At 37.8% G+C, this 16,066-nt stretch overlaps 1 protein-coding gene and 1 long non-coding RNA gene across 11 annotated transcripts in view; one reads left to right on the plus strand and one right to left on the minus strand.

Moving 5' to 3' along the window:
* Positions 1-13,526, minus strand: part of LOC112651340 (uncharacterized) — a 28,960-nt gene extending 15,434 nt beyond the window's left edge. For 2 of the 3 annotated variants that reach the window (XR_007410271.1, XR_007410270.1), the window contains exon 1: positions 5,401-5,642. This is a non-coding gene — a long non-coding RNA (uncharacterized LOC112651340). Of the gene's footprint in view, positions 1-5,400; positions 5,643-13,433 lie in introns of those variants that run through there. The other variant, XR_004815418.2, reaches the window with a different exon arrangement.
* EBF1 (EBF transcription factor 1) overlaps positions 1-16,066 on the plus strand; it is a 386,065-nt gene that overhangs the window by 245,915 nt on the left and 124,084 nt on the right. For all 8 annotated transcript variants that reach the window (XM_025434483.3, XM_025434487.3, XM_025434484.3 and 5 more), the window contains exon 7: positions 491-572. In XM_025434483.3, coding sequence (XP_025290268.3) covers positions 491-572 — 82 coding nt within the window. The remainder of the gene's footprint in view (positions 1-490; positions 573-16,066) is intronic.

Genomic DNA, 16,066 nt, shown 5'->3' on the forward strand with positions numbered 1-16,066 from the left:
TCTTACCTGCTTCTTGTGGGTACTGCTAATTAAGGTATTTTATTTGGAGATGCTAAAATAAAAGTGTTTACCATCTCCTTATATTCATCCAGCGTGCATTTTGCTGGTTCATCGTCTGTGAATTTACAGGGCTTAAATTACATGTTGTTGGGAACCGTGAGTAATTCTCAGGCAATTATACCCAATTGGAATCTATCTTAAATTATGGTGAAGACCTTCCCTCTGTCTGAGTAAAAATACTTCCTTGGAGGCTTAATTCTTTTGTGAGATCTATTGGCTTTACTGAAGGTGTTTCCTTCATAGAGAAAGTCCAGCTTGGATGCAAAACAAAGGCTAAAGCTTTAAACAAAATACTGGCTCTAACACCATCCTAAATATTTCAGAAAATACTTGGAGAATAGAATGCACAACCCAAATGCAACTTACTACCTTTTTCTTCCCTTCTGTCTCAGGACTGAAATATTAACTGTGATAATTTGTTTCTTCACAGGTTCTTCTTGAAATTTTTCCTCAAATGTAACCAAAATTGCCTAAAGAATGCAGGAAACCCACGTGACATGCGGAGATTCCAGGTGGGTTTGTCTTCTCTTTCTTAAATCTCAATAATGCATGAATATCAGAAGAGGGTAAAAAAGTCTTAGGCAGAAGAAGATACAGAGTCTATTTATTTCCCCAGAGGTGATGAGCAGGTGAGGCTCCTGGTCCCCCGGGTATCTGCACTCTAGGAGTTGTTTTTATTAGGGAAGAGTTGCAACTGAAGCACTTGTGGTCACTGGTTGAGGCAGTTTTGTCCTTTGAGCCTAGTGTGGCTTCCTGAATGGACTCACAGGCTTAAACCGTTGCACGTTAAGTGAAGTTCGTAGAAATGATGGATTTTTTGAAAGTATTACAAGTAGAAAACTGTTAAATAAGAGCTTTGTTCTGTTTTAGGATTATGTCCTCTTCTTCCTTTCTCTCTGTTCTCCCCTTCCAATTTTGGAAATTGTCAGCAGTAATTGTCTATAAAAAACAGACCCCTGGTACAGCAGGGCACATCTAGAGTAATATGGATGACACTTAGTTCTGTGTCAGCAACATCCTTGTACAGCATGTGTGAAAGTCCTCAAACAGCAGTCAGATCTGCCACCATTCAAAGAACAAGGGTTATGTTTGCCTTGTATAATTATACATTACTGATGGCAAAAGATGTGAAAGCAAAGTGTTAATTTCGAAGACACAAAATGGTAGTTGAGTTTTAGGAAAGGTTGCTAAGTTCTAGATGCTGGTGCTTCTCAAACTTGAAGGTGTCAAGAACTCCTTGGGGATCTTGTTAAACTGCTAATTGAGGTCTCAAGGGGACCTGAAACTCTCCATTTTTAACAAGCTCCCCAGTGATGCAGGTGCCATGGACCACACTTTGAAGAGCAAGGTTCTAGACTTGTGTTGCTTTCCATCTCATTTTATGGCTAACTCATTTGTATGATCAACGTTCATTTTCCTATCAGAGTAATGACATATATATATATTTCACCCATATGACCTTTCAGTGAAAACAGTGTGGTGTTTAAAGTATACTCTTAGGTATAGTTAGTCAGCTTTAAGTGTAGATTGAAATGTATGATCTCTGAGAGAATCTTGAAAAATTTTAGCTGCACATCCTCTGATGGGAGAAAGGGATGCGATGATTCTGAGCATTGATTTTTAGATGTCAGGATCTCTTTGTCTCCAAGATGATATTTTTTTGAAAGATGAGACTTATTGGTCTCAATAAGGACAAATTCAGTAGAAAGAAGACAATGTCTTTCAAGATCCTGAAGTATTTTTGTAAAATCATTTTGGCGTCACCATCTTTTGTCCTGACAGAGATGAGTAAAGAGAATCCCTGTATCCTAGTTCCCTGGGAAATGATTCTCCTGTCTAGCTGCCGACTTCCAACCAAGTTGGAAGACTTGGGTTCTCTTGTTCCCACACAGGATTTTTTTTTTTTGTGTGTGTGTGTGTGTGTGTTGAGTTGGAGTTAGCTTTGCTGATAAACAACACATCTGATGCCACTAAGTGTGTATTGCTCAGTGTCCTGCAACATGAGGTTGGCTTTCATTATAAACTGTTTTGCAGCTTGCTTTGGCCTTAAGATGAACCATATGTATCTCCTGACCAAGCTTGGGTTAGGAACAAAGCATATCCAGGCACGAACCAATTAATGTCTAATAAACTGTGTCTAATAGACATGTGTCATGCCTTATGAATATCAGGATCAACTTTGCTGTGCTTCTCAGGGCAGCAAAGTTAGAGATTGACTTTGGTGACATTGGGAACCTAAAAGAGTATTTATATAAGACTTCTGGGGCCCTGTTTTCTTCAAAGGACCTGGCTAGTGAAATGTCTGAGATCCTTAAATTATAGAAATGTAGCTCTTATATGAGATGAAAAACCAACTCAGTCCATTATTTTTGATAGTATCTAGAAAGCTTTATTTTTATAGATAAAATAGTCATTCTGTGTTTAGCAGAAGGGCTACTGAGACAAGGGGGCATGAATTGAGTTTCTGGAAAGCCTCAATTTCCTCAATTCTAAAATGGAGTAAAAATTATGATTCTGCTTATTTTGCAACATACGAATGATAACATTTTGTATACATAACTAATTTGCAAACAATAAAATATAAAAGCTTTTGGAGAAAGTACTTGTGATAAACTAAAACTGGGTTATTATTTTAGTACAGGGTTTCTCAACCTAAGCACAACTGACATTTTATTTTATTTTATTTTTTTTTACAACTGACATTTTAGACTAGATAATCCTTTGTCACACTTATGTAGGTGCATAGATTCGTCCTACTCACTGCAGGACATTTACAGTTTGTCACTGGCCTATACCCATAGAGGCCAGTAGAGAAACTCCCCCAGCCCCTAGCCTAGTCATGACAACTCCAAATGTCTCCAGACATTTGTCGGTATTTCCTGATTGGAGTGAAGATGCAAAATTGCCCCTCTAGAGAGTCATTGGTCTGATCTTATACCTAATGACATCTGACAAACTCTTCCTGGTGACAGTGCTACAATCCCAAAGAATGCTCTTTTTTTATTAGGCATGAGAACTACCTGACACAAAGTACATACTGTCCTTCAAATACATATGCTCTTTCCTGTGAGTCTAATGTAGGTAGATTTCTCTAAATAGAAGCAGCAACCTTGGCCACTATAGAGTTAATTTTTGAGTTGAGGAAGAGCTCTTTCCACAATCAGAGACAAATTCCTTACTGGGTCTCAGATTTAACCTGCTTTGTCCCCATCACCCACTCATCACTTCCTGGGAGAGGATAGAGAGGGACCTTATGGTAGAATGAACACTGATGCATTTTGTTTTGTATCTAAGTATGTTTACACGTTTCATTAATTATAATTTTCCACAATTAGCACATGGTCTTATGCATGTAGGCATGTGGATGTTTATGCAATTAGAGAATGGACAAATTACCTCAATAGAGTTAAAATAACACCCCAAATATCCCTACTGAACCTATTTTTTTCCCTCAATCTTGTTTCTTTCATGAAGATTTCCTCCTATGGTTCTCTGCATCATTTCATGCTTCTTGAAACCATCTTGGATTCCACAACAACATTCACTCATTCTCAGCCTTCTCGAAGGGATGCTGTTCATTTGCTCTCCTGTATATGTTGCCGTTCCCTAAGTTTTCTTTTGAGATCCAGATCTCTTCTCACTTTGTAGAGCTCTCTTGAATATCTTCTCCATCCTCAGCATTTTAAATACTATTTGGGCACTCAGATCTCTTGAGTCAGGTTCCCTAAGACCTGACATCCAGATCCAGACCTAGCTGAGCTGCCTGTCAGAGACTTCCAGGAACTTCATCTCAGTGAACCCAACATCCATTGTCATCATCTTTTCTTTTCTTTTCTTTTCTTTTCTTTTCTTTTCTTTTCTTTTCTTTTCTTTTCTTTTCTTTTCTTTCTTTTCTTTTTTTTCTTTCTTTTCTTTTCTTTTCTTTTTTCTTTTCTTTTCTTTTTTTTCTTTTCTTTTCTTTTTTTCTTTTCTTTCTTTTCTTTTCTTTATTTTCTTTTATTCTTTTCTTTTCTTTTCTTTTCTTTTCTTTTCTTTTCTTTTCTTTTCTTTTTTTTTTTTTTTCTTTTTTTGTGCCTCCACCACAAGCTGACTTTTCTTCCTATGTTCCCTGTCTTGGTTTATTCCTAGTTACATTAAACACTGGGGAGATGACTGTTTATATCTGTATCTACATTCAGTGTGTTCCATATAAGTTTGTATAAATACACATGCTTATATGTGTACCTTGATATACATCTATGGACATTGGCCACGATGATGGTAATGATAAAACTAACATTTATTAGGTACTTATTATATGAGAGGTATCATGCTAAGTATTTTACACGAGTTATCATTTTGTCTTCACAATGTCCCTGCTAGGAACATGCAAATATTATATTTGTAAAATGTAATTTTACACATGAGGAACTGAGGCTTAGAGGAGTGAAGCAATTTGCTCAAAGTCACACATCCACTAGGTAGTGAAGAGGTGGTAATTCAACCCAGTGGTCTGACTCAGGTGTTATAAATGTGGAACAGTAAAGAAGCTGTTTAGAATCTGTATGGAGAGACTTAGTGCAGAGAAAATAAGGAGGTCTCTCAACAGCTGAGAGCCAGAGTGGCTACCCATGAACATGTGCTGGCCCTTCAGGAAAGCCAGTGAGAGGTGTTTGCCCTATAACAAGCCTAAAGCTACCATCTGCATGAATACTGGAATGCCACCAAAGTTCATCAGGCAGAGAGTGGAGTTGTATGGAAGGAGAAGAACATGAGCATTGTTTCTGAACAGAGCTACAGCGCTGGCCAGTTTCTACTTGTACGAACCTTAGAAAGAGAAGCTATTACTCAGAAGATGGCTTCAGCTTTACTTAACTTATGGTGGTTTGGGCCACTTCTCCAGAGCAAGAAAGACCCATGATGGAGCATGAGGAAAATGGCCCCTGATATTTCAGAGTACTCTGTGAAGAAACCATACTGAAGTTCCCAAATCTTATGACTTGCCTAAGAGGGGGAAAATTAATTTTCCCTGCAGCTACCCTGACTGACAGAGATGCATCATAGAGACATTGGTTGAAGGTTGCCTGTGAAGAAGACAGAATTTTCCTCATTTCTCTCATAGTACACCATTAGGAAGTAGGTTTTATGTTGCTATTGCCTTTAAGGAGGAATGAGAAAGTGTCTCTTTAGCATGAGAAAACTCTGGCCTACCCTTGACATCTCAATGTGGCTTTTCCCAGTTATACTGAAAACCTAAGACCTAGAGACATCTGATCGAAAATGTGCTCTCCTGACTATTAAGTGGGCTCTCTCCAACAATAGTGGCTGCTGCTTTTCTCTCATCTCATTTTGTATGCTCACCAGGCCAGCCTGATCTTCATACAGCCACACCAGAGCGTGTCTCCTCTGAACAGCAATCAGGGGCCTGTGTAGGTGACTGAGGAGGACATAAGAAAGGTTGTTGATCTCTTGACATGTAAAGACATTCTGTCAAGCAAACTCAGCCTCACAGCGGCTGAGCTTCTGGTGTGTAAACAGAGACTACTTAATTACACAGGTCATGTCAATTAGTGTGACCTTAGCGTTTTCAAGAAATTAATCACTTTCTGCAGAACTCGGCTGTGTCCATACTTTAAGGCTTTATGGAATAAACCTTGTAGAAAATCTGGTACAATCTTTTTTTTCCCCCTCCTTCTTCTTAATTTACAATGGATGTTTTCTTTTGAAATCCCCAGGCTGTGGCTAGGGCAACAAACTTGCTCAAATACAACAGTGGATACAGGCTTCATTCAGTTCTGGTGGGTGTGAGGAAGTGGGGAGGAGAGGAGAAAGTGGGGGTAAGGTAAGATGGAAACAGCTCATGACAGGGAGAAATACACTGTGTCTAAATGAGCCTGTTTCTTCATCTTGACACTAAAAAGATGCTAATGTTAAAGGACTGTATTAAAACCATGTCATGGGTCTGATTTTTAACTGACAGGAGCTAGACAATTCCAGGTGAAGATTTAAATCCTTATCAATAGCTTTCCTTGTTGGGGCTGGCAGAATGAGGATGATGAGGGAAGGAACAGGAAGTGGGTACAAGCTGTCATCACAGTAGATGCCGGAGTACCTGGGGACTGGGAAGTAAGGTATAAGTCTCCAAATTCATCTTATCCCTTCGACAAAATTTTTCAAAAGGCTACAAATCCATATTCACATATAAGTGTTAGATATATGACTATAGGTGAATATAAATTTAAGATATATTCCTTCCTTCATGCATGCATGTACTCAGTAGTATTTATTGATGTGGTAGGTGGTGAGTATATCGTGATGAACAAGAAAGACAGGGTGTTTGTCGTAATGAAGCTTATATTCTAGTTGGGGTCTATTTGTTAGGATAATACTGGCTGCTCTAATAAATAGAGCAAAGAATATAATGGCTCACTCACAACAGGTTATTTCTTGTTCACATGATGATACAAGGCAGGTGTTCTTGGTCAGTGAATGGATCTTGCACATAAAGTGATTTGGGGGATCAGGGCTCTTTTTAAAAAAAATATTTTATTTATTTATTTATTTATTTATTTATTTATTTATTTATTTGAGATACAGAGAGCGGTAGAGACACAGACAGGGGAAGAAGTAGGCTCCTCAAGGGGAGGCTGATGTGGGACTTGATCTCAGGACCCCGGGATCATGACCTGAGCTGAAGGCAGATGCTCAACCCAGGCACCTCATTCTTTTTGTTTTGTGTGTCTGTCTCTCCTATCCCCTAAAACTTTGTTTGTCTCTGTCTATCCAACTGAAGGGTAAAGAGTACATGGAGGGGGCTCATGGACTTCTTAAAAACCTCAGAAATGACCCTTGTCAAATCTGTCACATGGCCATATAGACATCTGTCACATGGCCTTATAGAACCACAGAGCGACTTGCCAATGTCTACTTGTATAGCCTGAGAAGGAGAGAAAATGGATGTGTGGGTAACTAGCACCATCAGTTGCTATAATGTTTTCAAGTTGTTAATTACAAATTATTAAAACATTTTTCATTATTTCTATAAGAAATATTAATAATACGAGAGAGAATACATGTGGGATGGGGGATAGGAACCTGATTTAAAGTGGGTGACCAGGGAAAACTTCTGAGGACGTGATATGTAAGCTCAGAGCTACAGGATAAGAATAAACTATCCTGAGAAGAGCCAGAAGAATTTTCTGAGCGGAGAGAACAGCAGGCTCCAAATTCATGCTTATCTCATGTTTATTGGAGGAGACAAACAATCCTCTTTCACTTATTAGTCATATGGAGCGGGGGATAGAAAATATGAGTAGAAACCACCAGTTTATCATCCCAAATTCCCACCAAAAGTGTGTTCTTTTAAAAATGCTGGCATGGGAAATGACAGTAAAAGGCAACTCTCTGCTCTTGGTTTTTGGTGAATCCTATAAATTTTGGGAAATCCTTGTTATTTATTCAAAAGCCCACAGAGGCTCTGAATCAATATATTATAGCGTGTGATTAGAGGATTCTTAAAACACATGCCCTACCTCTGCAGTTTCAGTCTGCTTTTAAAGGCACTTAAATAAAGAAAGAAATATTTGTATCCTTTTTATTTCTCTCCCACCGTCCCCCACCCCCTGTTTTATATTGTTTTGACAAACAGCACATCTTGCAATTAAATTCTTTACCAACAGAATGCTAGGGGGGCCCGAGCTGCAATCACTCTCTTCATACAGAATAATTTCAAGATGCACCACGCTGATTAATTATACTGAAAGCAGCTCTAATGATAGTTTCAGAATACAGGATTAATTCACATAACATGGTAAATACAAATGGTGGATTTTCAACCTGATATATTAAACCATTACGGCTTATTGGGCAAATATGTATCTTGGCATGCGCCTTATGCTGGGCCTTGGCAGAAAATATGCATCACTGAGAAGGAATCCTTATGAACACGATTTGATGAGTGGTGGCTCTGCACTTAGAGGAAATAAATTTCTACATTAAGTACAGTCACTATTGAAGAAATGTAAAATACATGAAAGGATAGATGTTTAAAAGTGTTTGATTTGATCACTGTTGCCAATGGACGTTGCTTCTGACGATGCCTGTATTTAGTGAGACTTAAAAACAAAAGATTTTCTTACATTCTGTCACTTTTTAAGTTGTAACTTCCAGAGCTTTTATTATATGTGAGACACTGTACAAAGTGTTTTGCATGGATAATCTTACTTATTTTTCCACTGCTCTTTCCCTTGCTTACTTTGTTCCAAACCAGCACCTTGGCCTTCCTTTATTTTCTTTCATTTCTCTTCCTCAAAATACACCAAAGTCATTCCTGCCTTGAGATCTTTGCACTTGCTATTCCATCCTCCTAGAAAATTCTTCTGTTGCTTCAGTGAATAGCCAGCTACGTCTTTTACTTATATTTCAACTAAAAACATCACCTTTTCAGAGACACCTTCCTTAATCACCCAATCCAAAATAGCTCTCACCTAGGTATCACTCTGTCCCATTTTATTTTTTTCTTGGAAATTTTCACATCCAGAAATTTGCTTTTATTGCTTACTTACTGCCTGAAAATACCTTTCTGTCTCTGATGAACATTAATTGGTGGACAAATAATTTATCTGTCTTGTTCATTGCTGCTTCTTCATAGAATAGGCCTGGAATAAAGTAGGCTCACACCAGCGGGGCACTTGATGGGATGAGCACTGGGTGTTATGCTATATGTTGGCAAATTGAACTCCAATAAAAAAAAAAAAAAGTAGGCTCACACCTATTCCTATGATTGAGTGACTTAGCTAAGGTTAGTAAGCAATGGAGTTGGAGTTCAGACTCAGGACTCTCTGACTCTAGAATATGAGCTGTTGACTAATATGCTGTTTTCTTGCTCCCAATTTTCACATCCATGTGTCAAGGTCTCATTGTAGAGAACACACATGGCGATCCTGTATGTGTTGGCTCACTGCTACTTAAAATAGCCAGTGGGAACACACAAATGGAGAGCACATGTTCAATGCCAATGACACCATCAAGAGTCATCAGAGGTATCCTGACCCACAGAATGGGGACCAAGTTTCAGGTCACTAATTAGCTTTTATGTTGAGTATGTGTCACAGTTCAGGAGAGAGAATCTGAGTTTAGTTTTCAAAGGTCCAAATTGTTTTAGCATCAGTATCTGAGGATTTAGAGATGTCTGCTTTTGAAGAGATATTTTTGCCTTGAGCCTTAAAGAGTGGATTTAATTTGGTTACGCACTCCCTTTCTCCCACAGTTCTGCTCTGCTAAGTCCTGTAGGTTCACGCGTCCTCCATAATTTTTAATGAGTTATTTGGGATCTTTCAACCAGATAGAAACTAGCAATCAGGCAGGTTTCAGAGACTATCTCATTCCATATCAGTCAAGGATATTGTAAAGGACAAAGTTAATGAAGACCTAACTCCTAACTGCTGCAGACCATTTTTATGTATATAATACTGAAAGTATAGTCAGTCACATTGAACCCAGATATACGTCCTAGAAGATCCCAGCAGAGTTAGGAGAGAAAAGACTTAAGCCAGGGGTTTGTTTTGAGAAGCCAGAGGATACTATAGGTGAGAACTGGATCTGGAGTCTGGGAGTTTCCCTTCAGGCTTACCCCTGCTCTTAATTTGTCCTGTGACCTTGAGGATGCTTTTAAATTTCTTGGGCCTCAGTTTTCTAAGCCTCAAAAAGAGGAGTTGGACAAATCTGCAGTGTCTTAACTACTGAGGACTTTTATTATTTTCTTTTATGAATCCCATGTGATGACCTATTTTTTTGTATATTTTTTTACTGGAGTTCGATTTGCCAACATATAGCATAACACTTATTTCTGATCCTAATGGTATTTATTAAGAATCACACTCGGTTTTATTATTTTTTTCGGTTTTAAAATTATTCAAAGCCACGTGAATCCATCAATTCAGAGCTTCTCACATGCATGAGATAACCAGTGTTCCCATGCAGATGATTCAATCCTGTATCAACTAAATGTTGATAATATATACTATCAACTAAACTATGTGTTTTAAACATTTAGACCTATACTGAGTGTTTAAATATACAGTCTTCCTGTGGGTGAATTTAGGGTTCCTTCTCTGCTACATTGTTCCTATTACACTACATTTGAAAACTCTTAGTTGGAAGCTAGATTGGATGATATCTTATCTTTTGGTTGTAATATTCAAGGGGTCTGTAAAGAATGAATGGTTTAGCAGACAGGTAAGGTAGAGAATGTGGGCTGTGTAGTGTTGATGATATAAAGATTTAATTTGTAGAGAAGTTTTAGGTTTACAGAAAAATGAGTGGAAGATATAGCAAGTTCTCATAGACTCCCTCAATCCCACCCTATGTTTCCATTATTAACACCTTGCATTAGTCTGATACATTTATTAGAACTGATGTGCTATGTGATACATCATTGTTAACACAGTATAAAGTTTATAGCTTATAGTAGGATTCATTTTTATTATTTTGTATTATATGGGTTTGGACAAATGCAGGATGTTACATATCCACCATTACAGTATCATATAGAATGGTTTCATTGCCCCTGTGCTCCACCTATTCATCCTTCCCCTATCCCTGGCAAATGCCTGGCAACCATTAATCTTTTTACTATCTCCATAGTTTTACCTTTCCCAGAATGTCATATAGTTGGAGTCACACAGTATATAGCCTTTTCAAATTGGCTTCTTTCATTTAGCACTATGCATTTAAAATTCCATGTCTTTTCATGACTTGATAGCTCATTTCTTTGTATTGCTGTATAATATTTCTTCCTGTGGATTACTAGTTTGCATATCCATTCACCTGTTGAAGGATGTTTTGATTGATGATGCCTTTTATTTAGTTGAATTTATTATTCATATAGTTGTAGATTCACATGTGGTTGTATGAAATAATACAGAGTGATCCTGTGTACCCTTTACCCAGAACCCCAGTAGTAATATATTGCAAAACTAGTACAACATTACATAGTACTATATAATAATCATGCAGGATATGAGCACTGATAAATGCTTATTCAAATTTCTCTAGTTTGACTTGTAGTTATTTACATATGGGTATGTTTTTAGTTCTGCAAAATTTTATCATGTGTAGATCTGTGTATCTATCACCACAGTAAAGATATTGAGCATTGCCATCACCACAAGAATCCTTCTATTGTTTTTTGTAGTAGCCACATCCACCTTCCCTCTGTCCCTATCCCTTGGCAAGTGCTAATCCATTCTCCATTTCTAAAATTTTTTAATTTCAGGAATGTCAAGTGAATGGAACTATGCAGTGTATTACTTTTCCATGACTTCCATAACAAATAACACAGACTGAGTGGCTTAAAAATAGAAATTAATTTTCTCACAGTTTTGGAGGCTAGAAGTCCAAGATAAAGGTGTCAGTGGGACTGGTTTCCTCAGAGCACTCTCTGCTTGGCTTGCAGATAGCCACTTTCTTGCTGTTCCTCACGTGGTCTTTCCTCTTTGCACGTACACCTGAATGTTTCTCTGTGTGACCAAATTTCCTCTTCTTAAGATGCCAGTCAGATTGGATTAGGGCCCATGCTAGGCCTTATTTTAACTTAATCACATCTTTAAAGGCCCTGTCTCCAAATACAGTCACATCCTGAGGTGTTGAAGATTAGGTATTCAACATGTAAATTTGGTGGGGATTGTGTGTGTGGGTGGGGAAATACACCCATAACATGCAATATGTAATCTTTTGGTATTGGCCTTTTTTCACTCAGCACAGTTCTCTTGAAATTCACGTATCAATAGTTTGTTTCATTTTATTGCTGATTATTATTCCATGGAATGTTGCTTACTCCCTTTTTATTTCATGTACTTCAAGCCAGTGCATTTAATGCCTTATATTAGGGGTCTTGAATTAATGCAGACATAGAAGAAGTTAAAAAGGTGAAAAAGTCATGTAACAGACCAACCCTTAGCACCAGTTTCCTACACTGGGTTACCATATATTAACTTTGAAAACCAAATTTATAACTATATTCATTCAAAATTAATTTGTTAAAGTAATTAGTTTTTGGAGGGAGGTACTTACTACTAAAATATTCTAAATTTAAATATTGAAAATATTTTTATGGTCTAATCTTTTTCTTGATTCCATATTTGTTGTAGAAATGTTTAAAAATATAGATTTCAACTCTTTTGGTTGCTTTTGTCATAACCCCTTCTTTTACATGAGCTGCTACTTTTGTTAATGTGATCTTCCACCCTTGACTGAATTCAGTGGCTTTTGTATTTTTGAAAATCTGCTCATGAGACAGAGAGGTCATGAATCTTAGATAATTAAGTTTAGTTGGGACATATAAGTTCCCCTGCCTGATATGAAGGAAAGAGGGACAGCCTGAAGAATGATAGTAGGAAATATAACCAATAACAAAACTCCCAGAGAATCCTTCATTCATACAGAATACTCGGAACACTAGACTGAATTGAGAAGATGTCTAATTTATAGATTTTTTTCAAAGCAATAAGATTTTGTTGAGTTTCAAGCCTATAATGTAACAGGCTAAGATGCCAGTGGGTTCTAGAAAGTAAAATTAAATAAACCAGTGAAGTTTGCAATTTACATGAGGCCTAAATTACTAATTACGTATTGTGAGCACAAAAGTCCTTAAAATTCTACAGTTTTATTATTAGACTGATAAAGCGGTGAACATATTAGAGATAATTTCTGTATCTCTATAGTTTATGTGGAGTCCTCTTTATGGCTTCAAATGATCAGCCAATGCATTAACTTGAACTTTTTGGTGAGCATCTCCAACAGAGTAACAGCTACAATACTACTGCTACTAACATTTGTTGAGTGCTCAGTATGAGCCAGGAAGCATGCTGCCTGCTTTAAATAATATAAGCCTCACATAACAAGGTACTGTTATTAGTATTTCCACTTGACAGGCAGGAACACTGTGGCTGAGAATTAAGTTAACCTGGCCAAAGTCACATCAACCAGGAAATCTTGGGACTCTAGAATCATCAATTTTATGTTGAATTCTTTTTAATTCTAAATAGAGGGGGTGAAATTATAAAAATAACAACCTTTTGGGATAGCTAGGTCCAGGACAAAGCAGAAGACATTCTGAATCACTGAAAGAAATGTTAGTGTAAGATTTCCATAGTCCATGTGTACCTGCTGATTTATCTTGTTTTGTTTTGTTTTTTAATCTCCTCATACTGGATGCCCTCACCTGGAGGGCTGGACCCAGATATAAGGTAGCATGGAACACACTGCATGTTCATCAGCACATCTATGGATTGCTATATTAGAAAGCTATGCCCCAAATAGAAAATGAATTCTAAAAAATATAGTGATAAAAAATACTTGTACATAACCTTAAACATGCTCACTTAGACAAATACCTATTTCAGGAGATATAACTTGGACATCTTCATGAATAACTTAGAACAATTTATTTCAAAACCATTCTACAGCAGCACTGTCCAATAGAACATTCTACAATGATGAAAATGTTCTATATCTGCCCTGTCCAATATGGCTACTAACCACTTGAAATGTTCCTATGGAAACTTAAGAACAATGGAATTTAAAATTTTACTTAATTAATTTAAATGTAAATAACTACATGTGTGGTTATTGTATGGACAGTACAATTCTAAAGAGTAAAGATTTAATTTAACAGATATCATAAAATTCTAAATATACCTGTTCCTCATATTCCCTTCATCTCTTTCCCTGGGCAGGAGAGTGAGGAAGAGGATAGAGAGAGAAGTGTTGAGTCCAAATGTAAAATCATTTTCTGTGTTTACCTGTCCCAAATTCAAGCTGTGTTTTGTTGACAAAATTTGGGAAGGTTGAAGATTTGGCAGGCCTGTCTGTCCCCTTGCCTGCATGAATATGTCAGCACCTCATTAATCTTGTGTTAAACTGTAAAGGCCCTTTTCCCTCCCACTATGGGCCTATTTTTAAAGGTCACTTCAGTGCCCCCTTTGCATCTTACAATTAGATTTTTTAAAAAAATTTACAAGTTGCTCTATGGATTAATTTCAGCATATGTTTAATTGAAATATATCTTGATCATTTCCAAATTGGAATGAGAGAAGTTATTTTGGGGAGAGGGAAGTTAAAATGTTTAGTCATGAGTTTCTGTGAGGAACGCTAGGTGTTTATTTTCTGGAAATTAAAGGCATGAGGATTCTGTTTTATCCTTCTCCAATTTTAATGGAACTTTCAGTGAAATGGTCCTGTCACACATGTGGTCTTGGTGATCCTTCTTTTATCAAGAAAAAACACATAGGATGTAGTTGTTGTTTTTTTTTTTTTTTTAACTTAACCGTTTTTGTCATTTTTGTTCAATATAGGAATTAGATGACAATGTCTTTAAACAATACTGAATATTTTAAGCCTAAGCCTGTAGCATTTTGTCTTACAGGTGCATGGTGAATTGTCATTGCTTTTTTTTTCTCTTAAGACAGACATCTAAAATAACAACTTTCTGTATTTCCTGACACTGGAAACAGATACCGTTTGGGATTCCTTTTATAGTTTCTTCAGCTAACGACTCCAGTGACCACTCAATTGTGGTCTCGTAGTAAATCAAAAATTCTTTGAAAGACCCAGCTCTGTTATATAATTGTAAATGTCCCACCTCCCTAACTAAAAAGAAAAGTGTTTCCGTTGCCTTAAATAATATGGACTCTGTATTGGCACATCATACTTTTTGAAAATAAAAGAATAGACCATTTTCTTCTCTTCCTCCTCCTTTTAAATTAACCTACAATTGATGAGGCATACACATAACCTTCAGGCCGTGTCAGATCTGGTTGGTCAATCATGAAGAAAGAGAAAAACCACTTTGCAAACTGCTACTTCAAATGTACTGAGTCCTCCCATGAATGACTTGCCCTAGTTGGAATTTTGGTTTTCACAATGAGTGAAGCAAATACCCTGAGTCCCAGAATGGACTTTCAATTGTTTACTTTGTATTTTAATAAAATAGAATTAAAAAATAAAATCAGGCCTGATCGGGAGTTATGGAAAAGACCCCAAGAAAGGACTCGGAGGGAGGACCCCACAGAAGCTTTGCCCTGAAGTCATCCTTGGGAGGCCCCAGGGTAGGATGACTATGTGTGTCATCCACATCTGGGTCTGAGAGACTGTAGAGGCTGAATTTAGGGAGCAGGGCTTCAGGTCTGCAGAAGGGAAGGCCTAGAAGAAAAAACAAAAACCAGTAAGCAGATCAAGTCAAATCGGATCAGATCAAATGAAATCCACCCCACAATAGTTTTGGGAACTGTATTCACAGCCTGGAGTTTGTTGCCATCTTTGAGGCTGCGAGAAACGGACTCCACCATATTTTGGCCTGATGTGCTTAGGTCAAAGACACGGACAGTGGAATTTTTAAGTATGGCTGATATTGGTTGGGGTGGGAGGCCATTGAGGAGGGCACTTCGCCAGGCAGAGCTGACAATTCTGAGGAATAGGCCAAGGCCCAGTGTCTTGCCCTCTGCCCAACTCAGGAGATGACACTGCAGCATTGCACAAGACTCTGGAAGTGGGAGAAAAGGCTTCCCCAGAAACTGGGGCCTTAGTGTGTGCCAATCCCTGTAAAGCATTTCACCTCTTCAGAGGCTAATGCCTCTCAAAAACCAAGAACAATTAAAGCGAGAGTCTTTCCAAGCAACTGGGGAATTGAGCAAAATAAATCAGAAATCCTCAGCTTTGGCTCTGGAGGTTCGCCTCATTATGAGAGCAGATCTATTAGCCCTCTTGCCTTTGTCTTTCATTTCTCAAGTGAGGTGATTCTAATTAAATTAATCTGCATGTCAATCTATCGGTGATCAATCAAAGAGCCCGAGGTCCCCCCTATGCTGCAGGGTGCTTGCGGCTGACAGGGGCTGATAATGGAGGAAGAAATAAACTGTCGAGGAAAGTTAATTAGTCAACATAATAGGTGGATTAAACGGGAGCTGGCTGATTGCTGTTTCCCATGTCAAAGCATGAGGTGGGAGCTGAAGCTGCAATTACAGACAAT

Source organism: Canis lupus, chromosome 4 (genome assembly GCF_003254725.2).
Source record: "Canis lupus dingo isolate Sandy chromosome 4, ASM325472v2, whole genome shotgun sequence".
Classification (NCBI taxonomy): domain Eukaryota; kingdom Metazoa; phylum Chordata; class Mammalia; order Carnivora; family Canidae; genus Canis; species Canis lupus.